Source organism: Seriola aureovittata, chromosome 5 (genome assembly GCF_021018895.1).
Source record: "Seriola aureovittata isolate HTS-2021-v1 ecotype China chromosome 5, ASM2101889v1, whole genome shotgun sequence".
NCBI classification, from domain to species: domain Eukaryota; kingdom Metazoa; phylum Chordata; class Actinopteri; order Carangiformes; family Carangidae; genus Seriola; species Seriola aureovittata.
In genome coordinates, this window is record NC_079368.1 from 16781011 (window position 1) to 16798881 (window position 17871).

Consider the following 17871-nt stretch of genomic DNA (forward strand, 5'->3'; position numbering starts at 1 on the left):
GAATGAATGGTTAATGACAACACTCATGACACTGCTGCACACAATGTGCCTTACAGGAAGAACAAGTCATCAGCTCAGCGACAAGCCCTTAAAGAAGGGTAAGACGTACGTAAGACATGACTCCATCCTCCGATTACATAGACTCACTCACTACTGCTTTCTCATTTACCTCACGTCATACTCTAACTTCACTAAACTAACACACAACATGTGTTAGTAATAAAGATTTAATAAAGATACTTAGTGCTCATTGCATAGTGCTTGCTCACTCACTAGCAGACGTCATGTACTTGCACTGTACTCGACTAATTTGCTTCCTACAAATTATCTGAGCCGCTGTCCTCTTCCTTCAATCTAATCTAAAATTTAAAAATATCTCATCAATCAGTTATTTTCCTCCACATCTGTTTTGCCGAGTAATGAAATTCAAACAGGAACTGTATAAAATATACAACACAATTTTTAAGGCTCTAATTGGCAACAGCAACCCAGTAATTGCCTTAGCCTTAGCACAAAGTCATGTTGACTCATGTATACTCCAAAAAATGTGTCAGTGATGTCAGTAACTCAACCATGGAGAACAGTGTAAAATTGTAAGCTACTGGTATTACACTGACTTGTCAGTGAGACCACCAGCTGAATTTATTGGAAGAAATATGCCCAATTTCTTCTCTCTTCAATATCTCTCACTCATCTCTTGATCATGGCTGCTCACATCTTTTTGTAAACATTTTCATTGTTCCTGTCAAAAACTGAGACTGCTAGACTGGTTATGTACCACCCCGACACACATTTTGAAAAATACTAAACTCCTGAAGAAAAGGGGAAAACATCAGGTAAATCAGCTTTAAGGATAGTCATCTAATAACTTGTGTGTTTGTGTGTTTTGTACCAGTGGATGATGTAGTGGATGAAAGCGATGATAATGACGAGACGGAAGCAGACACAGAGAACGATACTGAGAACGAAGAGGATGAGAAAGATCATTGCACTGCGGTAATACTCACATACACACACCATATTTCACATGACAGCATTATTTGTTACACTTACTGTTCAAAATGTTCTTTCCTCTGTATGATAGTGGTGTTATAGAGACAGCGCAGAGTGTAGGCCTCCAACATTGCAACATTTTTGTGATTAAACTTCACAAAGGGTTGTGATGTATAATTTAATTGGCCCTAGTTGGCAAGATGACTTTAAATCATAAATAGGTCATTTGATTAAAATCCCTGCAGTTTTGTGAATTACTTAACACTTAATATTCCAATTACATGACTCACTTTCATTATATAATATTGAATCTCTACAGATTGTGTCATTTGGGGATGAGATGTGTCAAAGTTTTGCCAAACACACTCATATCACTATTAGTGCTTTCACACATGCGCTGCAGCCCTGAATTTATCTAGACATTACCCTGAGGAGCTGTATGTGAGAACGCAAATGTCCGAATCTGTTGGACTGGCCATTAAACTGACTTTACCCTGCCAGCTCCCCAGTATAAAGTCTGTGTAATGTCCGATTGAGCCACTGTGTGAATAGAGCAGGTCATTGTCCGGAGAATTCACAGCAAGCCAGTGGGCGTGTTGATGATGTTTCCATTCTGCCTCCTGCACACTCTACCCAGGCGCTAGCCCTTGCCTAAAACAAACAAGAGTATTTCTAGTAAGTGAGAATGCATCAGGTGGACAATATCCTGTTGTGTGCTGCATGTGTGAAAGGGCAACAAATCAGTTTGTATCAGTTCATAGAGAAAAGGGCTTATGTCAAACATATCAACCATGTGTGATATGTATTTCTGTTTTTGGTTTTTAATCAAAGAGGGACTTTGACCTTTGGGAAATGTTCAAGTAATACAACACACCCACCCAAAGTAAACAAAAAATATCGGATCATAGATGTTAATTTCAAATTATACATCAAAATAATTGGATTTTGGTGTCTTTGGACAAAACTCACAACTTTTATATTTTCTTATCCACTGTCATTATTTTGTTACTTGTTTCCTCCATCTCAAAATCATAAGAGAGAAGCAGACTTGAGCAATGGGCCAAATATACCTGCATAACGTATTTAGTTATGTTCTCCCTTTGTGTCCTGTTAATCAGAATGATGACATAGAAACCGACCTAAACAAGCTACATCCCAAAAAGAGCCCTGGCCGTCCATATGAAGAGTTAAGAGTCTATGAGAGATTCTTCCTGGAGCTATCTGAAGATTTTCAGGTCAGTGTTTTCTGGACATGGTGACAACATTTAACTGCAAAAGATTTACCAGGACATAGATTTAAACAAAGATTAAGACAGTATATTGGCACAAGACACCTATCAGACACAACATGAAAACTGGTAACTGGTTTTCATGTTGTGACTGATTGGTGTAGTTTCAGTTGTGTTGGTATAGTTTTAACATGTTAAATGTATTTAAAAATGAATTAATATAAGACATCCTGTGTATTTGTGCAACTTGGTCATTCAGAAAAAAAACAGTTTATTTACTTCAGTATATCTTGTTCCTACAGGGGTATAACTTTGAATGCTCAAAGACTTCCTCTACCACCTCTTCATCATCATCCTTCTCCTCATCATCAGCCTCCAGCCGATCCACTCGGCCAATCGTAGTGCCCACAGCTCAATCCCTGTCCCCAAAGCACGTCCCCACACAGAGTTCTCAGGAGGACTGCAACCCTACCAAAGAACAACACAGTCAGCCATCTCCCTCTGCTCCCGCTCCTTCTCCCCCAGCTCCTCTAACACCTCTCGAACTGGACACTATCCAACTCACCAAGGACCAAGACAAAAAAAAAGAGGCCCACATTCCTTCCCCTGATGGACATGCAACCTTGTCCTCCAGGCCTCCATCTCAAGGGCAGAGGATAGAACAAGAACTAGCTCATGTGTTGGAGTGTGTCTCTCTAGAAGAGGCGGGGGCTCTGAATGCAGGTGAAGAAATACTGGGAGTCAAACAAGAAGGATCTCCAGTCAATGCCACAAGACACATACAGTCTCCTTTGCTCTTTGGAGGTATCACGACACGTCGTGTGGGAGGAGGGGGCAGTAACTGGGGTTCAGATTGTGGTTCAGAGGGTGCTGAGGATGAAGGAGGGGAAGGAGCAGTTCTGGAGGTGCCAGACACAGCACTGCTCCTCTCTCTGCATGACCCTGACCTGTATGTGGAGATGGTGAAGGGAACACACTCTGTACCCCAGTATGCTGAAGTGGCTTACCCAGACTACTTTGGCCATGTAGCCCCAACATTTAGGGAATCCCTTCTGGAGAGAGTTTATGGTGTGCAGAGGTGAGATATTTTCATTAAATTGGTGGTTAGCAAAAATCATTTAGGATAAAAACTAAGGTAAATATCCAAAACCATTCCATTAAAGGGAGTAGAATAAATTAACTGAAGTGTTCTGTAGTGTGTCTATGCCAGAAAATGTGAACATTTGTCTTCAGATTTGTGCAAATATTTTATATTTAGAATATTCTTCTCTAAGTCTTTGACATACACTGAAACTTCAATTGTGGGGCTCCAGACAGATGTATGAGACTGATGTGAGGTACAGTTTATACATTTAACTTTGCTGTGAATTTCTTTTCATTGCGTTAAGCATGAGTTTGCTTGTGGGTCTAACTCTGCAGGTCTAAGATATTCCAGGACATTGAGAGGTTGATTCATCCTAATGATATCCTGGATAAAGTAGTTTACGACCTGGACATTCCTAGGTGAGTTCCTGTTACTGAGTCTGCTAACCCAAGCATAAATGGAGCTACAGTTTATTGTTTTTCTGATAATGTTGAGAGCTGTGACATTCACAAAGCAGATTAACTCAATTCATCATCTATATTTTGAGAAGGGTAATGACTTCTCAGGAGTGTCATTTGTTCCTCATCATGTTCCAGTTGTCCCGTGATTGAAGATGATGGCGAATCCCTGAAGTTCAACTCTCAGTTTGAGTCTGGCAACCTCAGGAAGGCAATTCAAGTTAGGAAGTAAGTGTTTACTGTCACATCAGCTACAGGGGAAGGAGTAAGAGTTCCACAGTTGGATGTATAGTGTTAATTAGAGTTACCTTTTATCACATTAATAACATTTAAAGCTGTGGTCAACTTTTACTATAATTAACCCCCTCCTTATCTCAATTTTACACAAATGAGATTAAAAACAAAATATGGGGTATATGAGTGTTTTTTTGTGGTTGATAATGTCTGGGTCCACATTTACAGTTTATGTTGTGGTATTTCTGCAGATATGAGTATGACCTTGTGCTGAATTCAGACATCAACAGCAATCACTACCACCAGTGGTTCTACTTTGAGGTGAGCGGTATGCGTGTTGGAACTACCTACCGCTTCAACATCATCAACTGTGAGAAGTCAAACAGCCAGTTCAACTACGGTAAGATGCACAACACCAGCTAGATAAAAACAAAGTGAAACACCCAACAGTGTTTCATTCTCCATCTGACCCACGCAAGATATGTATGTTTTTATAAATATTGTGTGTGTGTGTGTGTGTGTGTAGGCATGCAGGTGCTGATGTACTCTGTGCAGGAGGCGATCAGTGGCAGACCTCGCTGGGTCAGAACAGGAACAGACATCTGTTACTACAAGTAGGTACACTCAAAATACAGTGTACCTGGAAAAATATATTGAAGAGAAAGAAAAAAAACTAGTGTTATAGTTCCATGGGGCAAGATCACAGTTTTCTTGCATTTCTACAAACCAATTTTTCCCAACTACGCGAATTATATAGTATTAGTCTTGTATCTTTTTACATTTAACATAGCTATAAAGCACTCTCTCGACTTCTTTGTCTCTTGCTACAAAATGATTATGTGGTAGTATTAATGTACTTAGTACTGCAAAATTTTCAAAAAGGGTCCTATGGAAGAGAAGGGTGACATCCTTTCTGCACACACCCCTTTACCATATGATGTTACCTACACTAAGTGGTCATTTTATTTAATACACCTGTACAATCTAATGAAATTCAATCCAACTTCCACCATAAACTCTACTTGTGTGATGTCTGTAATGTCATAGTGGTGTTTGTATTTCCTATTTAAATACATTACGAGGGCAGAATATTAGAAACACCTCTCAATATGATACAGTCCAGACCCCAATGTCACCAAAATCAGAACATTAAAACTAACTTGGAAGAATTTATGGCTGAGCTGACTGAACGCATACTACAGGTGTACTTAATACCGTGTAATTGTTGCTATGTTGTGCAACATTTACTCATGAAATGCTCCTCCTTCTCCACAGGAATCATTTTGCAAGGAGCACCATTGCAGCTGGTGGTCAGAAAGGAAAGTCCTATTATACGCTGACCTTCAGCACAAGCTTCAGCCATAAGGATGATGTCTGCTACTTTGCCTATCATTACCCTTATACATACTCCACTCTTAAGGTACTATAGCAATACCACTGTTTTTTTAACATTCGCAGTTAGTGGTCTTCATATCCCTGACAATTAAAATAAATTACCCCACCTCTTGACCCTATTGTTTAGTACTAATGCTTGTGCTCATACAGTAAATATTTCTCTTTCTCTGCTGTTCCCAGTGTGATCCCTAATGCTGTTTTGTTTTCATTTTTTTTATCATTTATTTGTCTTCAGATAACTACTGTGCTCACAATCTACTGTATACTCATTGTGTGAATAGTTATGATATTATAATTACATTTTGTCTGCTTTTATCTAGAGTGACTATGCAGAACTATGTACCATATAATACAAACGCATGACAGAGAAGCCCGATCTGAATCACTTAATCACAAGTTGTCTAATAAACAGCCAGAGTAACAATACAACAGTAAAATGTTCACAACTCCAAGAGGGAAGGGCTTTAAATGGTAAGTAAGAAGTTCAAAAATTTTTTTTTTTTTTTTTTGTCATTTTATCCTCAGATGCACCTGTGCAAACTGGAGGCTTTGAGGACCCCTCAGATCTACCTGAGGCAGGATGTCCTGTGTGAAACCCTGGGGGGAAATAGCTGCCCCCTTCTAACCATCACTGCCATGCCGGATTCCAACTCCAATGATCACATCTGTCAATTTAGTAAGTAACTCGGTGCAGATCTGTGTATATGCGTCTTTTTATTGCAGGATATATTGCATATACGTATCCTGGAAAAACTGGAAAACCAATGTAGCTTCACCAATCACCATGCAGCTCTGTGGAACCAGCCTGACTGGTCAACAAGGGAACAATCTTGTCTGTTTTCAAATGTAAACTGAAATCTGGACTCAATAGCACAAATGACTGACTGTGCTAACTGCTTAAAATCTGTTATGAACTGTTATTGTTTGTTACCCAGGACTCCATGGAAAGCAGAAATGATATTGAGTGGATTATTCTGGTTAGATAAAATAAATTTAAATTGAGTCCGAAATAATTACAGAGAAATTGGCCAAAGTGAAACACTATCAAGATCACAGTACGCCAACTGACAGGGGTGGACAAAAATATTTTTGCTGTATGTCCTGATAAAAACTGGACGCTTGTAGTCGTTGGTAATTGGCCACAATATCTAAACATTTAATAGCTGGTGAGAAAAACCTCTAATTTCGTTATTTGTAAATTGAACTCATAACAAATAATTAGTCATTGTCCTTTCTTACTAATGCTTGTAAGAACATTGGGTTGTACATTACTACACGAGAACACCCCTGGGGTATCAGGGCATATCATTATTGCCAGGTTTGCAGTCCACTTTAGTTCATTGATGTTGTTTTCATCTGTGAAAAACTTTAGATTAAAAGAAAACCCATCTTCCTCTGTTTGTGTTTGTGCTGCGCTCTCCCGCTTTCTCCCTGTTCAGGGAACCGTCCATTGATCTTCCTGTCAGCCAGAGTGCACCCTGGAGAGACCAACGCCAGCTGGGTAATGAAGGGCACGCTGGAGTTCCTGATGGGCACCAGCCCGCTGGCAGCCAGCCTGAGAGAGGCCTACATCTTCAAGATAGTCCCCATGCTCAACCCTGATGGAGTTGTAAATGGAAAGTGAGTGAAAATATTCAAGTGATAGAAATGGATTCACACACATTTGCAGCACACTGAGGACACATCTGCTTAACCTTGGCCTGTGCAGCGGTTGCAGCTTTATGAATATTAACACACACAAAATCTTTTCTCAAAGGATTCTTTAGCTGTTGCTCTGATCTCGTCCACTCTGTATCCCTTCTCCTCTTCTGCCATCTCCTTTCTGCTCTAGTCATCGTTGTTCTCTGAGTGGCGAGGATTTGAATCGCCAATGGCAGAGCCCCAATCCTGATCTCCACCCCACCATCTACCACACTAAGAGCCTGCTGCAGTACCTTGCACACATACAAAGGGCACCACTGGTATGACCTCTAATTAACTGGATTTAGATTACTCTGGGGCATTTAGCACTTTGCTGCATCATCTTTCAGCAGTTGAGTATACAGAATATTTTCTAACTTGTTGTTAATGGTGGTGTAATTTCTCCTGTTCAGCCGCACATTCTATTTGGCTGCGTGTCCACTAAGTTTCACATCAGTAAATCACCACATTAGCTTTAAGACATTAATGCAGCTACCATAAACAACTGCCTTTGCTGGCCTCTGTGCTACACTGTGTGTCAGCAAGTTAGATATAATGGGATTGTTCTCTTGGGGAGATTTGTTTACAATGCAAAGGGTGATGACTTAAAGGAATGAAGCAAGATGAGGCTGCTGTTCTTTGTCTTCAAATGGACCTGAGATTTACTCATAGAAAATATCTACCAGTCATCTTTACAGCATGTTAATGCATAAAAATCGATATGAGTTATTGTAGCTGTCCCTACAGTCCTTACTCTCCCCTTGCTTTGTTTGTTTTATATATTTATCATTTTAACATATTATTTTAACCACTTGACTAAACTAGTTTGGAAAAGGACAGACGGCAAATTTTGGTTACCAGGATCTTAGTGAAAAAATGTACAATATATATAATCCTAAACTCAGTGTTTTCTATGTCTGCTTCCTTTGTGTGTATGTGTGCAGGTGTTTTGCGATTACCATGGTCATTCCAGAAAGAAGAATGTGTTTATGTACGGCTGCAGCGTGAAAGAGACAGTCTGGCAGTCAAATATCAGTGCTACATCCAGTGATCTACAGGAGGACCTTGGATACAGGGTGAGCGGGTGCATGCACATGCACATGCACATGCACATGCACAAACACACACACACACGTAATGAACAAACTCATCCTTACCTCTCTCAACCCCCTGTCCCCCCCATGTCAATTTACTGTTCCCACATCAGTGAATATTAATTGCATTGAATTCAGTGTCAGTATAATCAGATCACCTTTATCAACTTATACTTATTGCCTTACAAAAAAGATACCATTAGACCAGCTTATATGTACAACTGCATGTGCCTATCCTGCATTGTGTATGAGCTGAATTCCAGTTTATGGTTATTACAACCGTTTTTTGTCCTTAGACACCGACAGTAATTGTATTTTACTTGCTTTCTATTCGCAAACATCTGCACATATGTTAATATATCCTGTTTTGAGTGACCTGCTCCGTGTTTATCTTGTGTTATGATACCTAAGTTATTGGCTTTTTTACATTGTCGCTAATACATGTTTCAACACCAACTCTTATCTGACAAACATGCTCAATTTTGTTGTACTTTTAGTACTTTTAGTAATTCACCTTGAATTTTACTTTACAGTTGGGAAGGACTTTTTCCTTGGTCAGGTCAAGATCAGTTTGTCGTTCCTCTCTGCATTTGGGAATGCAAAAAATATATTTTTCACTGAGCAGAATGATAATAAAGAAGCCAGTTCAATAGAGAGTTTCCTAGTGGATATGCAGCTGCGGGCTACAAGCCCACAGCAAACATTTTGGATTGCAGCAGTCAATACTGATTCTCTCCCAAGCAACTGCTCTGTACATAAGCCAGTCTTTGTTGGACAAAGTTATTTGTCCCTACTATAAATTGTACTTCATCATCTGCCCCCCGGTGCACTAACACATACACACACACTCACACACCTACACAAAAACACTCAGACTTGTGTCATTTGTTTTTCAGGCGCTTCCTAAGATCCTCTCTCAGATCGCCCCAGCCTTCAGCATGGGGAGCTGTAGTTTTGTTGTGGAGCGCTCCAAAGAGTCAACCGCCCGCGTTGTTGTATGGAGAGAGATAGGAGTACAGCGCAGCTACACTATGGAGAGCACGCTCTGTGGTTGTGACCAGGGCAAATACAAGGTAAGGGTGTATTTGTTTATATGGTATGGACAAATAGAAGGCTTGCACAGTGTAATGAAGTTCAATACAATAAACCTGGAACCAAATACTAGAGTTGCTTCTTCTTAATTTATTCCTAAATTAACTTGGAATATTATTTGTGTCAAGGAAGAATTTATTATTTACTTAGATTCAGAAAGTATTCAGACCCCTTCGGTGTGATCCAGGATCTTTGGAGCTCAGCTAGAGTGACCATCACATTCTTGGTCACCTCTCGTACCAAGGCCCTTCTCCCCTGATTTCTAAGTTTGGCTGAGCAGCCAGATCTCAGAAGAGTCCTGGTTGTGCAAAATTTCTTCCATTTAAGAATCATGGAGGCCACTGTGCTCTTGGGAACCTTCAATGCAGAAGATTTTTTTTTTTGTAACTTCCCCAATCTGTGCCTCAACACCATCCTGTCTCTGAGCTCTGCAGGCAGTTCCTTCCGCCTCATGGCTTGGTTTTTGCTCTGATATGCATTGTCACTTTCAAGACCTCATATATATATATATATATATATAGGCGGGTGTGTGCCTTTCCAAATCATGTGCAATGAACTGAATTTAACACAGGTGGACTCCAATCAAGGTGTAGAAACGTCTCAAAGATGATCAAGAGAAATGGGAGGCACCTGAGCTAAAGTTCGTGGCATGTGATGAATGTCAATGGGATATTTTAGTTTTTCAAATTTCTAAAATTCTGTTTTTGCTTTGTCATTATTGAGTGTAGATGAATGAGGGGAATATTATTATTAATATTATTATTATTATTATTATTTTGATTGAAGCATAAAGCTGCAACATAACAAAATGTGAAAAAATTGAATAGTTTCTGAGTGCAGTTATAGTATTTAAAGGGGACAAATTAGCCAGAGCCATTTTCCTTTTTGTCAAAATCTTAACATTAAGTAGATGATTAATGAGTTGACTCATGTGTATGCTCTCTCCCGCACCTCCCTCTCTAAGTGAGAGGGAGGTGCCCCATAAATCTCCAAGAGTCCAGCAGGTGGAGCTGCAGTCCTTTCTTATCCTTCTCTTTGCTTTGTCTCTGTCCTTCCTCCTCTTTTCCTTTGACCTCTTCACCTCTTTCTTCTCTCTCTCTCTGTCTTTCCATCCCAGTAGATTTCCTTCCGACTGAACTCTGCTAATGTCAACATCTAACATATCCCACGGCGGTCTTCGGATGCCATTTTGGCTTCGATTTGCACCCCCACTGGTTTTTGTGAAAGTATTTGTCCAGATGTGCAGGAACCACTGTGTTCTGAACTGTGGCTGCATATCTTTGTGGCCAGACCAAGTTCAGACGTTCCTAGCTTTGCTCTGGGAAAAAGGAACATGAAAGTTTGTGTGTGTGTGTGTGTGTGTGTGTGTGTGTGTGTCCTTGCATGGGCGTTCAGTTACTTGTATGATTGAATAGTGCTGTGTAGACTTTGTTCGGGTTGCAGGTATGAGTGCATATGCGTTTGAATGTGTGCCTCTTGCAACTGAGATATATTATCACGTTTCTACCTGAAAAGTTTCCTCAGGATTGAAAATTGGGGCGTTTGAAGATGGACAGCGGCTCCATCCCCAGGCTCCAGAGCAGCTATTAAAAAAAAAAAACAACACAGCAAGCATTTTAAAGTGCACCTCTGTTAGAGTTTTGAAATAATTTTTTGGATTTAGCTGTATATTGGAAAGTTGAATGTACAGTACGCGCAGGTTGCTGTGATTGTGATGTTTTTGTGTGAGAGAGTTTCTAAAGTCTTTGATGTGCGTGTGCATCTTCTCTTTAGGGTATTCAGATCGGCACCAGAGAGCTGGAGGAGATGGGAGCTCAGTTCTGTGTGGCCCTGCTGAGGCTGAAGAGGCTGACGGGGCTCCGCAACCACCAACACCTGTTGGATTTGGAGAGCGACATCATTGGGACACAGTGTAAAGTTGCTAGGTTAGTAATATGGAGCATGCTGTAAGGTCACAGACAGACCACAACACACAGTTCATGCACTGTCATGCTGGCGTGCTGCGTGTTGCTTTAAAGGTTCCAAACACAGCTCACAAACAAACCATTCACAGTTGAGGAATTAAGTCTGTGATTTCATAGAAACAGGAAGGCAGGCTAAAACTGCAGATGTCAAATTTTTTTTTTATCAGCATTGTAACTGCAGTGTTTTTATCCTCATGCAACCTTCCCGAGATATCTGAGATTTTAAAATGTGTGCTCTGTTGCCAAAATTCTACCTGATAAACAGTAAAATGGTTACAGACTTGTTTTCTTTTTTATCTGTACAAAACACCCTCATTACTGCCAGACACATCCCCCCTTGGCACTGATACTCAACAGTGTGACTGTCACTCCAGCTCTCCTCTGAAGCACTATTCGAGAAACAAATGAAGGCCTGCATTTATGCAGGGCTGCTATGAGCATCATTGAAATTCTATCAATGATTATGTGTGATGAATATAATGAAAACTCGGGAGTGAGAGGGGAATGGGTGTGAATAATTGTCAGCAGTGTCATTATTTCTCTCAGACAGAGAGTAAAGCGGCCACATTTTTATTTGATGAAATAGTTTTCACCTACACAGTGAGGTTTTTAAGACAGCCAGCAGTCAATGGCATAGGATGGCACTGTGTGGATTAAGCACACATGAAAGATGCAAACACAATAGCAGCAATAGATTTACTGTACATACAAGTAGTGCCAGTACACTGCTTTCCTATACAGTTGCTTGTGGTTGGAACATGGTAACACAAAGTAAGAAATAAATATGTTAATGTTATCAGTGTCAGAGCATGTTCTCATCCACATAAGTGCCATTGCATTCCAGGGATGGCAGCATTGAATGTGTTCATAGTTCAGCTGTAAGACAAGCACTAATCTCATTAGTCAAACCAGTAGAATGCATTACATTATATCTTCACACTGTTTATATCTCTTGTCACATCATGTTTGCAGTGATTCATTAGAGCTATCGTCTTGATTATTGTCTTAGAGTTTGCAAGTTAATGCTCTGGTCTCTCTGCTTTCTCTGTATTGTTGTTCAAATCGTAAAAAAAAGCTCTTACAAAAACCAAAAGTATCTTCATTTTTATGTTCTCATTTTTGTGGTCATACGGACCACAGTTCTGTAAGTTTAAAAATGATAATAAAAATTGCAAAATAAGCCAACTATTTTTCCTTCAAATTAGTGCTGAGAAGATTGGTCTATTTAATCATTCTTCAGAAAATAAATCAACTTTGGTGTCAATGTTGGTATTTATCAAGAAAAATACCAAACATCCTCTGGTTTCAGCCTCTCCAGTGTGAGGATTTGCTTCTCTGTTTTATATGACTCTAAACTGAATATTTTTGGGTGTTCGACTGTTAAGCTAAAGTATTTGAAGAGAGGGTTGTGGGAAATTGCCGTGGACCTCCCCACTCTTCTGACAGTTTATAGGCTGAACAATTACGCAAGAAAGTGATAAAATAGTCAATAGATTATTTAATACTGAAATTAATCATTACTAGAAGCCTTATGTCAAATAGATGTTTGTATGTATATGTTGGCTTGTAGTGAGGGCCCAAAATAGAACATAATGGTTAAAAGATAAATGAAAAGCATTATTCAAATTGGAATACAGACTCATTCAAAATTGGTAGTTGAACTTAAGTTTTTTGAGTCATCATCCCACACAGCTTTATACCGTATCTAATCACCTCTATTTGAAATTCCCTGCTCAGAAATATGAGGTCCGCACAGATTAGATTGTACTTCAGTTCAACACCACAAATACATTATGAAACTTGGCAAAACCCAAGCCATGATCACCAAGGTTATCTTAATTTCCTTTTTATTTTAAAGCGTCAGCATTCTCTTGTCCAAAGATATGTTAAAGCAGCTCGTTTGGAAGAATGGCTTCATGCTCAAAACCACTTAATGCTCACGTCTCTTTCTCTTTGTGTCTGCCAGTCTCTCTCTCTTACTAACCTGCTCTACTCTCATATTGATATATTCATTCATCATTTATGTGTCTGATCATTAAGGGACTCCAAAAGTGTTCTGGTGCTTGTGTGTGTGTTTGTGTGAGTGTCCTTTGGGATTGGTTGCTCTCATCCCGGGTTTACTGTTTTATGCGTGGGGCTTGGTATGGTACCACTTATCGTTTAATAGGTCATCACAGCAATGATATCGTGGCCATTGGGAGGCGTCTGCAAATAACTGGACGTCTCGGAGTGTGTAAAAGGGCGGATACGGGCATGGGTGTGTTTTTGTGTGTGTGTGTGTAAAGAAGATGGAAAGAGATGGTTATATGTAAGGATTTGAAAATGCGGAGGTTTTGATGTGCATAAACCGATCAGTGTATTAAGATGGACTGTATATGGAAATGTCTGCAGTCGGTGGATTCTGAAATTGTAACCCAAAGTCAGGAAAGATTGGGTTTGGTATTTCTATAATGGCCAGTAATGGTTGAGTCACAACTCTCATTATTTATTTGGACAACATGCTGTCCATCCCCATCATTGTACACACACACACACACACACACACACACACACACACACACACACACACACACACACACATTTACTGTACATATACTGACGCACAATTTCTCTCTCTTCCTCTCTCACTCTCCCTTGCACTCACACACTGGTAAACTTGGTAGGAGATCATTGTCTGAGCCCCCTGATCGACTGTCTCCCTGGGATCACATTTCAGACCATTAACACCATTAAAAACCCACTAAAGCCACTAAAACCTCAAAGAACCAGCAACCATTTAACCATTAAGACCCACAGGGAAAAAAACAGCCTCACCAGTCAGAGCACACAAGCTCTGTTTGTTAGCAGCCTCTGTATTATGATTTTAAAATATATTTTAGTATGTATAATGTGGTTGATTTAGTATCTGTTGTCGGGAGTTTTTTTTTAAACTTTTATTTAGTTATTTAGAGCTGAAACAATTATTCAGATAGTCCATCAACAGAAATTAAAACTGCAACAATTCTGGTTATTCATAAATTGTAAATAAAATAAATTAAGTCATTTGTCCAACAAATATATCTTTGCTTTCAGCTTCTCCATCAGACAAAACAAGAAATTTGACTTTTGATAAACTAATGAATTCATTGATTAATCTTAAATAATCGATGGACTAATCACTACTCAGCAATTAAAATAATTGCTGATATGTTATACAGTATGTACAAATGATGATGTGTATTTCTATAGAAATACTTTATCATTTATTATGTTGTATCTCAAAATAACACATGCAGAAATAGGTTTAGTAAATTAAAATATTCAGGCATCATCTTGCTTCCCTAAAGTTTTGAAAAGCTGACATGATGTAGATGCAGACTTTTCCTTGTGACAGACTTACAGCAGCAATTTATTTTATTTTGTCATCCAGCAGCTGCCCCACTACCTATGTGATGGAGGAGGACGAGCCGTCCTTTCTGGAAGCGATAGACTACAGCGCTGAGAGCAACGATGAGGACCCTGAGCCTGAAAACGAACATGGCAGCGAAGTCCTCAAGAATCCTGATCACATCGATCATCTGTCGGACTCCGAGACGAATCACAGGGACTAATGCTGAGGTGTTCATCTCCTCTATAACTGGCAGTTTGAGCTTATAACCAGCCAATGCTTGGATCGTTAGCTGATCAGTAATACAAAAAATAAAAACACAGGTTAAATATCCAGTACCCACACTGGTGAATAAGTAGCATAGAGTTACACCTGACCGTATTATAGAGACACTTTATGATGGTATGTAGGCTGCATTAGCACCATTCAGGTGCTCTTTTCCCAGATGGATTGATGTTGTCTGCCCACTGAAGGCGACCGTGTTACTCTTGAAGGTGCAACTCCACCTGCCTTTCCTTTCAAATAGGCTGATAAGAGCCCTCAGTAAGATTTCAATGAATGTTTTCACCTTTCTCCGTCACACTATAACCTTCATGAACTGTAACCCGTGACCTCAGACACCGTATAGCCTCTGAGATTCACATATAGCTAACCAGAGCAGCAAACAGCAGGCACCGCCGATCCTTAACTTGAACCCTCGTCCACTCGCTCATTTTTCACAGCCGATCTTAAACTAACGCTGCCTGATAAGCTGTGGTAGTGTAATAGAGCCAGTGGCCTCTGTAGGTACTGTTTTTGAAACCCCTCTTACCTGTGACACTGTTTGATCAAACTGGATCTCCCACTGACCAGCTCCAGAGATCCAACCAACCTGCCTTTGTATTTCCTTTCTGTCTTTTTAGCAGTCTCATCCTGCACTTTAACTTTTTACTCCTTTTGTTGGTCTGGGCCTTTCTTTGTTTCCTTCCTTCCTTCTTTCTTTCTTTCTCGATTCTTTCTGTCTTCCTTCCTTTGCTCTTTCTTCCCTTCCTTCCTTCTTTCCTGACAAGCCAAGGTATTGGTGTCTAAAGGGGATGCAGGGATAACCAAACAGCTCTTTATCTTAGCTTAGCTGCTGGTTAAACCTACTCACATGTGACTACACTTGAGTTATGACCTCACTCCCTCTCTGTAACCCATCCCTCTTCGGTCACAGTGCACATGGTCCAATAACCCACGTGCTGTTTGCCTTGCTTCATTCAAAACTGAAACTATTTATATCACTCAAATGTAGAATGTTCACGTCTTTATTAAGACAAACCTTGTTCAATACATGAAAAGCGGATATAAACTCACACCACAAACTAACACAAGTTTGGTTTGAGTTCCTTGGTCATGCACAGCATTAAAGTGTTAGGTTGGAGTATAGAATATCCACATGCACTGTAGGTGTTTTCATTATTTGTAATAATGAACAGTATTATAATGTTAGACAAAGCAGTGATAAACAAGACGCATGAGCTGCAGAGAGCAGAAAACCCTTTTGCACTTTGGATGAACACAATACACGCAAAACTAGGACAGAAACAAACGGAATGAGGATAAAACATCATTTTACAACATGTCACAGTCTTGAACCTCAACTTCAGTCACCTCGTTAGTTTTTAAGTTCTCAGAGCCCAGCCTAAAGCTGATGGTAACGTTGCTGTGATGTTTTAGAAATTATACTGGAATTGTGTTTTATTTGAATCCTTTCCTCCACTCTGTGTGTACATTTTGTGAATTTGCCTAGATGAGACCCATGCATAAAAACAGATGGTGCTTTGTATTGAGAGTGTAAAGTAGTTTTTTGGATTTTTTTTTTTTTTTTCTTTTTTCATTCAAGGAGATGAGTTTCTGTTGCAATTGTACAGCTAGCGCATGGCTATTTTCTGTTGTTTTTACTTTGTAATTTATTAAGTATTGTTTCTGGGATGCAACCTGTATTGTATATGAGGCATTTCAAGTGTGAGTGTAAGTGTGTGTGTGCAGGAGTTTTAAGTTATTCCATTATTCAGCTCAGCTAATGCTCTTACTGTGTGTTTTCTTCTTTCAATTTGATTATCCCCTCTCACTCTCCCTCACTCTCTCCAATCATTTTCTCTCTCTCTCTTCTTCTCTCTAAACCTCTTTCATTCCTCTTTTTCTTTCTTTTTCTCAACTCTGCTTCCTTTACAAGTTTTACTCCTAAACATCCTTCAAACCCAGGGATTTCATTGCTCTGGGTGTGCGTATGTGTGTGAGTGTGTGTAAAGGATATATGATGTGTAATGTGTGTGAAATAATGTTGGAACCATATGAGAATCTGTGTTTGTCTGTAGCACTTTATGTCGACACAGTGCTGGGCTACTTTTATTTTATGTTTGTTTGGAGTTTTAAAAAAAAGTGGAAATAGCGACTCATTTTAAGTTGATTGTAACGCAGAAAAATTAAAGCTAAGAGTGAAGACATGGGAAATAAAATGTGAATGTGGTAAACTGTCTCCGCAACATGTTTCTTTTAAGTCTCAACTGAATGAATATTAACATTTGTCACACAACCTTTGTCCTCATGAAGACCTTTCTTCCAAATGTGGTTAAGTAATTGTGACTGCTCCTTATTGAGTTATGCGGAGAGGTGCTGTGATTGTCAGACCAAACCAAAGACGGGGGTAAAAATGCTTGTCCTAGAACCCGGATCTTCTTCCATGAGCAACTTTGCCCTTCACCTTCATTTTTATCCCCAGATATTAGTTTAGATAATTACATTAAACTGGATGTTTGAACTAATCTCTTCATGTTTCCACTCTAAGGCTGTCTCACATTGTTGCCATGTTTTTCTACAGTAAACTGGTGAGAACAATGTTAGCACAACCGGGGTGAATGAAGTGTGAAAATAATAAATTTACAAATACTTATAGTTGATATGTATGGGAAATATGAATGGTTAAGGTGCAATTACAAATCAGGGGCTTAGTTTAGCTAAGGTAAAATCTTTAATAATGATTCTCTTCACGGATAGTCTCATTTTTTCTAACTTAAAAAATACTCACATTCTCATATGTACATTTGAAGTTCATTATTGGTTGCTACATTTTTTCCTCCTGTTCATACTGAAAAGATCCTTTTTCTTAAAAATATTTCATTGGGCAATGGGCGACAAAAGCCACAGCCCTGGTTCTGTGCAAAAAATATTATTTTCAGTTCAACATAAGCTAATATGAAGTCAAAGTTAAACAAATTAACTCGTCTCTTTTTGAATGAAAATCCCTCTTTCTGTTATTA

General features: G+C 39.4%; 1 protein-coding gene across 4 annotated transcripts in view; it reads left to right on the forward strand.

Moving 5' to 3' along the window:
* Positions 1-17090, forward strand: part of agtpbp1 (ATP/GTP binding carboxypeptidase 1) — a 28194-nt gene extending 11104 nt beyond the window's left edge. The window contains exons 12-27 of one of the 4 annotated variants that reach the window (XM_056376145.1): positions 57-98; positions 896-996; positions 2112-2228; positions 2525-3300; positions 3642-3725; positions 3903-3992; positions 4250-4398; positions 4525-4612; positions 5274-5418; positions 5919-6069; positions 6833-7013; positions 7225-7354; positions 8018-8149; positions 9064-9240; positions 11033-11184; positions 14633-17090. In XM_056376145.1, the coding sequence (XP_056232120.1) occupies positions 57-98; positions 896-996; positions 2112-2228; positions 2525-3300; positions 3642-3725; positions 3903-3992; positions 4250-4398; positions 4525-4612; positions 5274-5418; positions 5919-6069; positions 6833-7013; positions 7225-7354; positions 8018-8149; positions 9064-9240; positions 11033-11184; positions 14633-14813 (2696 nt within the window). In that variant the 3' untranslated portion in view covers positions 14814-17090. The remainder of the gene's footprint in view (positions 1-56; positions 99-895; positions 997-2111; positions 2229-2524; positions 3301-3641; positions 3726-3902; positions 3993-4249; positions 4399-4524; positions 4613-5273; positions 5419-5918; positions 6070-6832; positions 7014-7224; positions 7355-8017; positions 8150-9063; positions 9241-11032; positions 11185-14632) is intronic. The other 3 variants (XM_056376146.1, XM_056376147.1, XM_056376148.1) reach the window with 3 other exon arrangements.
* The last annotated feature ends 781 nt before the right edge of the window (positions 17091-17871 follow it).